The sequence below is a fragment of the Brachyhypopomus gauderio genome, chromosome 4, assembly GCF_052324685.1.
Source record: "Brachyhypopomus gauderio isolate BG-103 chromosome 4, BGAUD_0.2, whole genome shotgun sequence".
Taxonomy (NCBI): Eukaryota; Metazoa; Chordata; class Actinopteri; order Gymnotiformes; family Hypopomidae; genus Brachyhypopomus; species Brachyhypopomus gauderio.
Window position 1 is genome coordinate 27,128,005 of NC_135214.1, and position 13,100 is coordinate 27,141,104.

The 13,100-nt window shown below is 49.9% G+C and overlaps 1 protein-coding gene across 1 annotated transcript in view; it reads left to right on the forward strand.

Annotated features, from left to right (window-relative positions):
- gcn1 (GCN1 activator of EIF2AK4) overlaps positions 1-13,100 on the forward strand; it is a 28,502-nt gene that overhangs the window by 5,751 nt on the left and 9,651 nt on the right. The window contains exons 18-38 of the mRNA XM_077003449.1: positions 54-213; positions 333-522; positions 911-1,035; positions 2,118-2,296; positions 2,452-2,545; positions 2,631-2,744; positions 2,887-3,085; positions 5,451-5,600; positions 5,787-5,965; positions 6,060-6,140; positions 6,238-6,381; positions 6,596-6,720; positions 6,887-7,076; positions 7,430-7,500; positions 7,592-7,757; positions 10,835-11,029; positions 11,411-11,657; positions 11,747-11,868; positions 12,320-12,434; positions 12,512-12,691; positions 12,786-13,006. Coding sequence (XP_076859564.1) covers positions 54-213; positions 333-522; positions 911-1,035; positions 2,118-2,296; positions 2,452-2,545; positions 2,631-2,744; positions 2,887-3,085; positions 5,451-5,600; positions 5,787-5,965; positions 6,060-6,140; positions 6,238-6,381; positions 6,596-6,720; positions 6,887-7,076; positions 7,430-7,500; positions 7,592-7,757; positions 10,835-11,029; positions 11,411-11,657; positions 11,747-11,868; positions 12,320-12,434; positions 12,512-12,691; positions 12,786-13,006 — 3,247 coding nt within the window. The remainder of the gene's footprint in view (positions 1-53; positions 214-332; positions 523-910; positions 1,036-2,117; positions 2,297-2,451; positions 2,546-2,630; positions 2,745-2,886; positions 3,086-5,450; positions 5,601-5,786; positions 5,966-6,059; positions 6,141-6,237; positions 6,382-6,595; positions 6,721-6,886; positions 7,077-7,429; positions 7,501-7,591; positions 7,758-10,834; positions 11,030-11,410; positions 11,658-11,746; positions 11,869-12,319; positions 12,435-12,511; positions 12,692-12,785; positions 13,007-13,100) is intronic.

Genomic DNA, 13,100 nt, shown 5'->3' on the forward strand with positions numbered 1-13,100 from the left:
ACCACCTTTGTGACCCCTGACCCCCCTCCCCCCGGGTTGATTGGTTGCTTTAGGATGTACCATCGGGCCCTGGTGGCTGTGCTCCTGTGTCGGGTGTGGAGGGTGCGGAAGCGTGGCCATCAGAGTGTGAAGAAGCTCTTGTCGTCCCTGGGAGGCTCCAGCCTGGCCCACGGCCTTCTGGGAGAGCTGCGCGTTGTCATTAACAAACATACAGTAGGTGTATTTCCCAAGGAAATAAAGTCAGTAGTAAATGGAGGGGGATCTACAGACGGAGGGCACTTCCTGTTGTTTGGTTGGTGATTGTTCTTTCTCCGTCATTTGCTCTCCTTCAGATTTTGCCTCCAGACGCACTTCTGACGGAGGCCGGGGAGACGGCCGAGCTCGGCCGGACTTACGTCCACCCACGGATCCTTCTGGAAGCGCTGTGCGTGGTGTGCTCTGTGGCCGGCCAGTGGGGGGACCCCGCCGAAGCAGAGAAACTGGCACTCGACCTCCTCATCGTCAGTCACCACCCTTCCATAGGTCAGTCACCACCCTTCCATAGGTCAGTCACCACCCTTCCATAGGTCAGTCACCACCCTTCCATAGGTCAGCGCCCGCTGCCCACGCCCTTCCTGACCCTTCGCTGTCTTTGTCTCTCATGTTTGACAGTTCCTCTAATAACACTATTTCTGATTTTTCCAAGATTTCCAAGACCACATACTAGTATTGTGACATCCTGTCCCAGTCCCAAGCCCTTAAAACTTTGGCTTAGCTTTGTGAACCATTCGATTACCAGACAAATGACCAATCTGACGCTGGTTTGAAATCTGCCAGGTCCACCTATGCATCATTGACTCTTCCTCTCTCTCTCCCTCCTCTCTCTATCTCTCCTCCTCCCTCTCTCCCACCCCTCTTCCTCCGGGTGCAGTGGCTGCCAAGACGGAGCTGTGGCCCCTTCTGCTGGCCTCCATGAAGATGGACGCGGCGGAGTTCATCGGTGGTCACCTGGAGCGTGTCCTGCCTCTACTACTGGAGGGCAACGCTGACAGCCAGGTCTGCCACTCCCCACATCACTTCCTGTCTCCATCGCCTCAAGGCCCGTGCAACAGCTCAGGCCTGACAAAAGTGATAAAAGTGCAGTGCGCACAAGTGTGAACGTCAGCTGCGGAGTATGATATTGGAGCAGCTGTCTAAGAAGAGCCTTGCACCTACCTCTTGGCTAGCGATCCACCGGCCTCCTGCAATCGCCTACAATACACTTCATGTTACTCCTGTAACATATTTGTACAAATAGAGATTATGCTGCATCATGGTTTTGACTCCAAATGATGAAAAATCAAGCAACAGGGGCCAGTCGTCTTGTCTAGTTCTGTGATGGCTTTGTGGTTAGCTGCTGCTTAGGCCTTTAGCACAGCTGAAGTGAAGTGTGGCTCATCAACAACAGTCGGTCCGCTGAGCCTCGTCATTCACATGCACTCAAACCCCTTCAGTCTGTTCTCCAACTCAACACCTCCGTTGTGTAAAGCAGCATGGACCATGCGTTGAGTTCCACGTGTTCCTGAGCCTCTTGAATGTCTTATTCTCAGTGTTCTCTCCTCCTCAACGTCATGTCTGCCAAAGTATACGAAGTCCTGTGCTCCTCTAGCTTCATCTCCCACCGAAGCTTCACGTCTCGCCGTCCGACGCTCCGCAGCTGAGGTGGTGAGACGATACAGCTCTCACTCCCGTGTGGATCTGTGTGTCTGCTCTAGTGGAGAACGTGGCGTGTCCCTCTTCGTGTCGTGGATGGTTATTCCCCTTTGCTGCCCTCTTCTTCAGCCTGATCTGTGGCAGCTGTAAGCCTTGGCCGACTTGGAGAAGAATTTGGCTTTGATGAACCTAGTGCTGATTGGCTCCCGTTCAAGGAGACGTCCGGCTGAGAGCTCCTTTGTGGCGTTTGCTACTCCATCACGGAACCTCGAGTAGACGCCTGCCTGACCTCAGTCTTAACCTGAGCCTGTCCACCATACTCTGTCTACCATATGGACAGAATGTTCTGAAGGCACCAGGAAGTGGCGTATCTGGCCACTTTGCTGCATGTGGATGTGATGTGAGAAACTTGGCTGAGCGAGGTGTCCCTGTCTCTCTTTGTCCAGGCCGTGCGGAATGCCGTTGGCGAGCTGTCTGTACTGTCTCCTGACAAGCTGTTACCTCGTGTGATGGACCATGTGACCAGGGTGCTGTCCAATCCGGCGCTGACACAGGTGATGAAGCAGGAGTATGCCATTTTGCACACACCAGAGGGAGAGCTGTATGACAAGAGCATCATCATGAGGTAGGTGCACCAGAGCTTCAGGAGGCGGGACGGGGGTGGCGCTGACCAGGAAGGGGCGGGGCCACGATGGGGGCGGGGCTGTTGCAGCCACTAGGGAGTCTCCAGAACGTTCTTCGCCAATTTATCCTACATCACCGGTGGTCGTGCGTTCGCAGTGCCCAGCAGGAGAGCACCAAGAAGGGGAACATGAAGAGGGAGAACAAGGCCTACTCCTTCAAGGAGCAGATCATCGAGCTGGAGCTGCAGGAGGTGAGGCAGGCCGCTGGTGTCCTCCTCCTCCGAGGGTGCGGGAGCGAGGGGTGAGCCTCCTCTCACCGCCATCTCTGTGCTTCAGGAAATAAAGAAGAAGAAAGGCATCAAAGACGAGGTGCAGCTGACTAGCAAACAGAAGGAGATGGTGCAGAACCAGCTGGAGAAGGAATCAACCATCCGCAAGAAACTGCAGGGGGTGAGAGTCCGACACGGCCCCCCCTCCCACACAGCCATCTCCACCTTATGTTCACCGTAGGCTAGTTTTTGAGCATTCTCTCTCTCTCTCTCTCTCTCTCTCTCTCTCTCTCTCTCTCTCTCTCTCTCTCTCTCTCTCTCAGTTGGACATGGATCTACAGTACGCCGTTGGACTCCTGGAGGCCACTATGGCCCGTCGGCCTCCCCAGGTCTCGCACCACCTGCCGGGGGTCCTGCACGCCCTGCTGCCCCTGTTGCGTTCCCCGCTGGCCGCACCACGTGTCCACACCACCTTCCTCCACGCGGGCACCTGCCTTCTGCCCAAGGAGCTTCACCACCTGGGTACGGCGCTCCAGCCTCGGCTCAGACCCCTGTAACTGTCCTATAGTTCTCCTGGCATCTTTACTGTAAGTCAGGGAAGGGACACAATGACTAAGGGAAAAAACAAAATACTACCAGGAGCGCCAAGCCATGTCTGTACACAAACATGCGAGCACTACCAGTACTACAGGAACTGCAACTTACTTTGTTTTCAAAGTTGGAGCTCATGCCCTCCTTCTTACATCTTATGGGGATGAGTTTAGTGAGACTTCGGGCATTGTTGAGAACTGAGATGAAATAATTGAGATGTGTTTGTCTAACTGCCGTGTCAGAGTGTTTTTGCTTGTGTTTTCGAAGTTCGGTACCTTTGGGGCACTTGGTCCAACTGAGCATGTAGGCAAAATGGCACTGAAGATTGGAAGCTTTAAATGTACTAATGACGTTTGGCATATCAAACAATAGTTTAGCTTCCTGCTCAGCATAAAGTATAAATCAATCAATCAATCAATCAATCAAATTTTATTTATATAGCGCTTTTTACAACAGTTGTTGTCACAAAGCAGCTTTACAAGTGCCGAGTCCTAGCCCCCAGTGAGCAAGCCAAGGGCGACAGTGGTAAGGAAAAACTCCCTAGTTTTTTGCATGAGGAAGAAACCTTGAGTGGAACCAAGACTCAGGGGGGGAACCCATCCTCCTCTGGCTGACACCGGTCACCATGACAACAACAACAATTTAGACAGAAAGAAATAAAGAAAAGGAAAAGATGTAATAATGTCCATCATGGTGTAGGCTTATCCGGTCAGGCAGTAGGTGGCTGGCACTGGATAACTCGCTTGCCTCTCCTCATCTCATTTTTCATCGAGCAGGCGGGCAGCCATGTGGAGAAAATAAAACAGAGAAAATTAGCTCTGTATGAGGACATATACAGGACAGATGAAATTTAACACATTACTGGAGTGTGGCAGCAACTCCGGCATTAGGTTAAACTATTACAGCCTAGATAAAAAGGCAGAACCAGAAGGTAACATAGGCTTGAGGGCATTCTCAGACAATGGCATCCATCCACTGCACTGTCAACAAACTTGAGTGACCACGAGCAGTGACAGGACGTCATCTTCGCACTTTGCTGAGAATGTTGTTCATCTTCACATCAGGGTTAATTTTGACAGCATTTTTTTATTTAGTTTTAGTCTTAGTCTTTTGACTAAAATGTCATTTAGTTTTAGTCATAATTTTGTCTTGGAGTTGTTATTTTTTAGTCTTAGTTTAGTCTAGTAAATTCATTAGAAATTAGTCGACTAATTATCAAAAGAATTTAGATGACTAAAATATAAATGGTGTAATAGTCATTATATACACTTGCACAAAATGAAACATTTAACCAGTTACAGAATATTATTGTTTGTATGTGCAATATATACAAAAACAGATTTCCAAACAAATTTATTGACCAGAACTTATAGTTATTGAGCATAATAATAACATTGATGACCAGTAGGCCCGCTCTACCTGAAAAACATATGGAGTTTGTTATCAACAATACATATTACATTCTATATAAAACTGGGTGCTGTAAAAACAGCAATGCCATAGCCTGCAGATGTCGTTTCATTTGTCGTATTTTTCCCGACATCATCGTCCCACATGGTTTACACACCGTCTTCTTTTTCTCAAAGTATAAGGAGAAATGTGTCCATATATCGCCGCTCATCTTTCTCCCTGCTGACATTGTCGAGTTAACTTCAAGTTGAATTTCATGAGTGACCACAGTTCACAGGCTAGTATGGTCTAGTATGGTCTTACCGGGTTCTGTGTGATGTGAAGACGTTAGTACTGATTGGATGGTTACCCAGTTTGTCCCGCCTCTCTGTGTACGCTAAAGTAGTTACGGTTAGATCTCTTCTTAACTTATCCCTACCTTTCACAAAACTAAATCAGGTCTGATTGGATGTCGTCACTGGCCAATATTTTTGTCTTGTTTTTATTCGTTGACGAAAATGTCCATTAATTCCGTCATCGTTTTTATCCCTTCGTATAGTTTTTATTTAGTTATTGTCTCGTTTTCGTCATTAAAGAAAGTTTTCGTCAACGAACCTTTCTTTAATGACGAAAACGAGACAATAACTAAATAAAAACTATACGAAGGGATAAAAACGATGACGGAATTAATGGACATTTTCGTCAACGAACCTATGACAAATTATTCGTCAACGAAATTAACACTGCTTCATATTTACATTTGGCGTTACATGTCCTGCAGCCTGCCATGGTTAACCATGCCTGCAATCCTGAAGTCTGAAAATACCTGTTTACCACTGACCACAAAACGTGAGAAGTGTGTGCATGTGTGGGTTTGTGTGATGAACACTTCCCATGTGTTCTCTAGCTGAGCTGGTGGGTCACGTGACCCTGCGCCTCTTGAAGCCAGAGTGTGATCTGGACCCAGCGTGGGCTCAGGAGGACCTGAACACAGCGACCCAGCGCACCGTCCTGCTGATACACACACACACCGTGCTGCAGAGAGAGGGCAGAGCTGGTGAGTGAGTTTCCACATCAGACACACACACACACACACACACACACACTTATTTTACCTTAAGTGGCACCAACACTGACTCTTCAGCTCTTGAAGAGATCATGGTTGTTCCTCCCTCTGAATGATCCCCCACCTAACCGCGTCAGGGTTTGTGCTCGTGTCTTACGGCTGGCTCCTCCCCTGCAGACGCACGTCCGCTCTATGCGCCGGCGTTCGCCTTCTGTTTCCCGCTGCTGCAGGCCGTCCTCCAGCAGGGCGGCGACGGCGCTCCAGAAGAGCGGGAGGTCCTGGCCACTCGCACCCTGCAGACCATCCACGCCCACGCCCAGCTCCGCTCCGCCTCCTCCGACGCCGTCATCGACGAGGTACGTGCCCCGCCCACTAGCACCGCCCAACATGCAAAACCCTTCCTCTGGAGCGCCAAGCTAACCCCGCCCACATTCCGCCCACACCCCACAGGACGGGCCGGAGCTCCTCCCACGCGCGGACATGCTGCTCCTCCTGACCAGGGTGATCGGAACGGCGACGCCCCGTCTGCAGGTACACCCGTGACCTCGCACGCAGGAGACACGCCCTCCACACTGCTGCTCCCTGGCTGACCTGTGTGTGTGTGTGTGTGTGTGTGTGTGTGTGGCAGGTGCTGGCGGCGGACTGCCTCACCGCTCTGTGTACGAGTGCGGGGGGGACGGAGGGCTGCACGTTGGCGGAGCAGGCGGAGATCGACGTGCTGCTGGAGGCTCTGCTGTCGCCCTGCTTCTCCGTCAGGGACGCCGCCCTCAGGGTCAGTGGCCCCTCCGTCTCACACACACTCCTGCGCGTTAGAGTGTGTCTGTGTTTAGAATAATGTGAGAAACCTGGATTGTATATAAACAAATGACCTCTAGGTCTGAATGAAAGTTTAAGCATTGATACATTGTTACGTGTGCATGGAATTCTGCATTCAAGTGTCTATGCGTGTGTCGCTCTGTCTCTGTGTGTGTGCGTGGCGTGTGCAGGGCCTCCTGGAGATGGAGCTGGCCCTGCCCACCGACAGCAGTGATTCGGCAGGTCTGAACGTGCTGCGGAGGCTGTGGGTGGCCAAGTTTGACGTGGAGGAGGAGGGCCGGCTGCTGGCTGACAGGTGAGTCAGGGGTCCACAAGCCCCGCCCACAGACCAGGCTCCGCCTCCCCACACCCTCACGTAGTGGGTGTCCATCCCGTTTCAGCGGCAACCTGGGGGTTTGGGATAGTGAGTGTCACTGTGTGATGGGCGTGTGTGTGTGTGTGTGTGTGTGTGTGCGTGCCAGACTGTGGCAGGCCGGGTGTCTGGAGGTGGTACCTGAACTGTGTGCGCTGCTCATCGGGGACGTGACCCACCATGAGGAGTGTGTGCGGGCGGCTGCAGCTGAGGCTCTGGCCAACGCAGTCAGTCAGTACCGCCAGCAGTCCGCCCAGGTCCTCACACACCTCACACAGCTCTACCAACAGAAGCTATACGTGAGTCTCCCTCCATCCCCCCTCCCTCTCTTTCTCCTCTCTCCCTCCATCCCCTCTCCCCCTCTCTCCCCCTCTCCCCCTCCACCACGCTGCCCACACACTCGTTCTCCAGTATTAATGGTTTCATTGTAGTTCACAGTGCTGCGCTTCCCCTCCTAATCAACCTCTGGCTGATGCTCCACACCAGCGTTTCTTCCCCCGCTGTCGTCTTCTTCGTTCTTATTGGCCCACGTTGTTTGAATCAAATAGCGGTTGATTATAACGAGTGCGTGGCCTGACCTCTAGAGCGCTGGTCACACTGGTCACTCTGATCCACTGTAAATGGGGCTGTTATCTTGTGTTCTGAACTACAGCGACCACCACCAGTCCTGGATGCTCTGGGTCGAGTCATCTCTGAAGCACCTCCTGACCAATGGGAAGCCAGGTAAAGCCCTTCTGTCTCTCTCTCTCTCTCACACACACACACACACAGAGCCCGAGTGTGCGGGTGTGTGAGGCTGGTGTCCTGTGTGCAGGTGTGGCATTGCGCAGGCTCTCAGTAAGCTGTCGGAGTTCCTAGAGGAGAGTCAGGTCACGCCCGTTTTCCTCTTCTTCGTGCCGGACGCCCTGAATGACCGTCACGACGAGGTGCGCCGTGCCATGCTGGACGCCGCCCTGTCCGTCCTCAACACCCACGGCAAGGTAACGCTCCACCCGCGGCCTCCGCCCACGGCCTCGCAGTGTGTGTGGCTGTGTGACGGTGTCATGGGTTAAAGTTCTCCGTCACTACGACGGATTTCCATCATTTGATTTTTTGGGGGGGAAATACTGTCAAATCATAATAAACCACACACGCGTGTGCTATTTGTTTTGAGGCCGAAATATGATCCTCTCACTGGCGCTCATCAGCGCTGGATGGATGACGGCGGTGTCATTTGATTGACTTGCGGGTCATTCCGCCTTCAGATTTTCGGACATTACGTAGAAAAGTTACCTCCCTCCTGCCTGGCTGGATTATACTTTCTCGAGTGCCTGTGTCTCCGAAACGATATGTGGTAGTAGAAAGAGAAACCCTTCAAAAACAGGGGAATGAACATTTACCCGACGAATTTTAATGTTACATTGTGTTTCAGGTTTGAAAAGTGCTGGAATTTAGGCTAAAGTACTTGAAATGCTTGAAATTGTAACTACTTCGTTTCACAACAAATATCTGTCTGACTGAACAGTTCTCTTTTATTACGTTAACAAATACGAGCCTCTTGTAATTCCAGGACAAAACATGAGAGAACGTGAAGACGTTAAGATTGGACGCTTTGAAAATAAACCACCATTAAATAATGTGATAAAAAAGCTAATTATTTCGAATTATTTCGAGTATATGTATAAATATTTAACTTTATTAAGTTTAACGTGCTGGGAAATATTGAAATGGACCTTGAAAGTGACATACAAGTGCTTGAATTGCACCTTGTAAAGGTGTATGAACTCCGCAAACATGACTACACCACCGGCATCCATCCAGCGCTGATGAGCGCCAATGAGAGAATATAATATATGTATATAATCAAGGGTCAGCGCGCCGAAAATGACATAATCGCGGTGGCTCCACCCGTTCGCGAGAGCCTCGCGCGCTGGCGATTCACGAGGTCGTGCACCTCTCGAATTTTGTAACTTCGCACGCGCCGCGCTTCAGCGCAATGAACTAATTATTCATTTCTTCATTCATTTTGAATATTATAATGTCATGTCCATACTATAAAGTGACTACATTTCAATTTTTTATTTATTATGAATTTGTAGTGAAATATAGTTATGGTTATGGTTATTTATACTGAAGATTTATACTGAAGAATCTCTCCACCGATCACAGACTTTTCTTCATTTAGCTTTAATACAGTCTGAGAAAATAGGCGCATTTCTTCTAGAGGTGTGCCAAAAAATCGATTCATATATCAAAAATCGATTCTCATTTACTACGATTCAGAATCGATTTTAAATGTCCCAAAATCGATTCTAAGTCGTGGTGAAGTCTCGCGTTACGTAATTACAAAATTACGCGAGACTGGGACACACTCATGCGCGGAAAAATTTCAAAACACATGGAGGAAAGAGATATTCAACCTGTCTGGTCTTCATTTAAGGCAAAAATATGGGTTCATTTTGGTTTTTACCGAATGCTGGGGAAGACCGAACTGGACACAATGTAGCTCGTGTGCAAGGCTTGTGTAACGCGGTGAGCACGGGAGCGTTAATATAGAGAAGGGTGAGAAATAATATAGAGAAGGATGGACCCAAGTGCCGGCTCGCAAGATCAAGACGTTTGACACTCGTCAAATGTATTAGCGAGAGGGAAACGCGCACAGCGACCCAGAACGAACAAACAAAACAACACGGAAGACTCAACGCGCAAGAAAATAGAAAGCAAAACCGTGAGGGCACGGAGTAAATAGAAACAAAAAACCAATGCGGAAAATAAAACGCGTGAAAAATAACACTCAACCGTAGTGAGACGGGAGGAAGAAACAAAACAACAACAGTAACTAAAAAACAGCGCGGATAAATGCAACGCGAAAACGAAACCAAGGACACCAGCAGAAGTAACTGACAAAAAATGCTGCAGCAAAATAAAACCGTTCCCAAAAATAAAGGCAAAACGGATAGAAAGACATACAGGATTGGGAAAACTTGAGATGGGTCAGAAAGCGACGCATGAGATACTCAAATAAGTAAAGAGAAAGCATAACAGAGAGAGGTGGCGAGACACCATTAAACGATAAGCAATCACAGAAAAAGCAGAGACTGGCTGAGAACGTACGGTTACGCTGGTTTAGTCTGGGACTGACTCTGGTGCCCCAGCGATGGCTGGGGGAACTGCATCCGAGCCAGCCCTGACAGCTCGCAAAATGAAGCTCAAGAATTTTGGTAACAACAAAAACCATTTTATTTTACCAAAGCACTTAATTTTTGTTAATTAAATGTGAAAGACACTTAATTTTCTGTATTTGTCGTTCTGTCTTGCAAAGCAGACTGTAGTAGATCATGCAGATTTTATAGACTGAAGCAGACATTTTTATAAATCAAATCGTTTTTTGAATCGAAAATCGTTTTTGAATCGAAAATCGATTTTTGAATTGAATTGTGGCCCCCAAAATCGGAATCGAATCGAATCGTGAGATAGTAAACAATTCCCACCCCTAATTTCTTCCATTTAAAATGTCAACTTTTTATTTCTAAACCAATTTAACATGGATGGGGTTGTTCTGTTTGTATTTAAAAGCTCTATCCAGTGGTGTGATTTAATTTGCCATTTTTGGATATTTAATTTTTTTGTAACATTCCTATTTAAAGCAGGTAATCTTACGGCTTTTTGTGATAGTGAATCTGATAAAAACAAGAGAGCGTCATACTTTTTAAAACTCACCAGGATTCACTAAATTTGACTTGATCTTTAAATAATTTTCTGGAAGAGCACCCCCAGATAACTTTATTATATAAACATTTATGTACATTTATTGCTCAGGTGTTGCATTTTGTTGCTTCATAGATTCTCTCTTCTCTCCTTACACAGGCTGTTTAGATAAATATACTTTATAAATGTGTTTATTGTGTAGAATTCGGCAAAAGAGGTCTTGTCCCAACTACACCACATTGTCAGTAATTGCTGGCATTGTCTTTTGCCAGGAAAAATGTTCAGTCAAATGAAAATTTCTTGCTTTAACCCATGCGGTGTATAAGTATCTGGTGTTTTGGTCATAGCTGTGGTGCCCGTCTGTGTGCAGGACAACGTCAACTCTCTGCTGCCCGTCTTCGAGGAGTTCCTGAAGAGCGCCCCCCAGGACGCCAGCTACGACTCGGTGCGGCAGAGCGTGGTCATCCTCATGGGCTCGCTGGCCAAGCACCTGGACAAGAGTGACCCCAAGGTCAAGCCCATCGTGGCCAAGCTCATCACGGCGCTGTCCACCCCGTCCCAGCAGGTAGGGGACACCTCCGGAACAAAGGAGGGGGGAGGGCGTTTGGATGTTGGTGAAACTAGAGCAAAACCAAATAGTTTATAAAGCTCTGGGCTTCTCTCTATTTTTCTCTCTCTCTCTCTCTCTCCTTCCTCTTTGTCTCTCTCTCTCTCTCTCTGCCAGTCCAACACACACTTTTGGTCTTTCTTTTTGCACTTGGTACTGTTTGTTTGCTCTCATAAGTCTCAACGTTGGATTGTAAAGATTTTAAAAATCGCACCTCAAACATTGCGTAATCGATGTGTGGCAAAATGACTACAACACTCTGCTGTAAAAAGGTGTTCAAGTGTCCCCTACCTCGACCCCTCCCCCACCCTCTTGTTGAAACCACGCCCCTCCCCTCAGGTCCAGGAGTCTGTGGCGGGCTGCCTGCCCCCGCTGGTGCCGGCCATAAAGGAGGACGCGGGCGACATGGTGCGCAAGCTGCTGCAGCTGCTGCTGGAGAGCGATAAGTACGCGGAGCGCAAGGGCGCCGCCTACGGGCTGGCGGGGCTGGTCAAGGGCCTGGGCATCCTGGCCCTCAAACAGCAGGACATCATGACCACGCTCACCGACGCCATCCAGGACAAGAAGAACTCCCGCCGCCGAGAGGGTAAGCGCAGAGGGAGGGGAGGAGGGGAGGGGTTGTTTGGGTCGAGGGGCGGAGCCGCTGAAGGTGTGGGTGTGGTCTGCGTCCCCCAGGTGCGCTGTTTGCATTCGAGATGCTGTGCAACATGCTGGGGAAGCTGTTCGAGCCGTACGTGGTCCACGTGCTGCCACACCTGCTGCTGTGCTTCGGGGACGGGAACCAGTACGTGAGGGAGGTGCGTTGCGCCGGAGTGTTTACATACATCACTTGCATCGCAAAGTGATCTTAACGCTAAAACGATCAGTTATGTGGATGAGGCAAGAAGTCGCTGAGCTGAATAAATGAAACAAATGTATGGAGTGATTTTTGTATCAAAAGTCAGGGTACCCGCGGGTCCTTAAAAAGTCTTCAAATGTCTTAAATTTAGTTTTACATATTCAAGGTCTAAAAATGTCTTAATGTCTGTTCCAAAAGAAGCAAAAAACGAAGCAGAAGAGAATTTTGCCTGCAGATCTACTTTTGCTTCTGTGGAACTTGTGATACAAAAATGATACCATACAAATGTTCTTGTACTGGAGTTCTGTAATGCTGTTAATGGAAATTGATTTGAATGATGAAACATGCTCCCTCTGTCTACTTCCTTCCCTCTCTCCCAATCTCTCTCTCTCTCTCTCCGTCTATCTCAGGCTGCGGATGACTGTGCCAAAGCCGTTATGCGTAACCTCAGTGCCCACGGCGTGAAGCTGGTGCTGCCCTCTCTGCTGGTGGCCCTGGAAGAGGAGTCCTGGAGGACCAAAGCAGGTCAGCAACTAAACCCCGCCCACCACACATGCCCGTCCCGCCCCTTGCCCTCTCGTGACACGCCTCCTCTTGCGCAGGCTCCGTGGAGCTGCTGGGCGCCATGGCGTTCTGCGCCCCCAAGCAGCTGTCGTCCTGCCTGCCCAGCATCGTGCCCAAGCTGACGGAGGTCCTCACCGACTCCCACGTGAAGGTCCAGCGGGCCGGCCAGCAGGCGCTGCGCCAGATCGGCTCCGTCATCCGCAACCCCGAGATCCAAGGTGAGAGACCCACCCCCCCCGATTCACAGGCCCCGCCCACTCCCCCACCACCGCTCCTGAAACCCCACGTGCTCTCTATGCCCCGCCCCCGCAGCCATCACCCCGGTGTTGCTGGACGCGCTGACGGACCCGTCCCACCGCACCCAGCAGTGCCTGCAGACGCTGCTGGACACCAAGTTCGTGCACTTCATCGACGCGCCTTCGCTGGCCCTCATCATGCCCATCGTCCAGCGCGCCTTCCAGGACCGCTCCACCGACACACGCAAGATGGCCGCCCAGATCATCGGCAACATGTACTCGCTCACCGACCAGAAGGTGTGGCCCCGCGCTCTCTCCCCTCGTTTGATTGGATTAGATCTCCTGCGCTGCTTTGGTTGGCGTGGCGACGGCTCCTCGTTGGGCGTCGAGC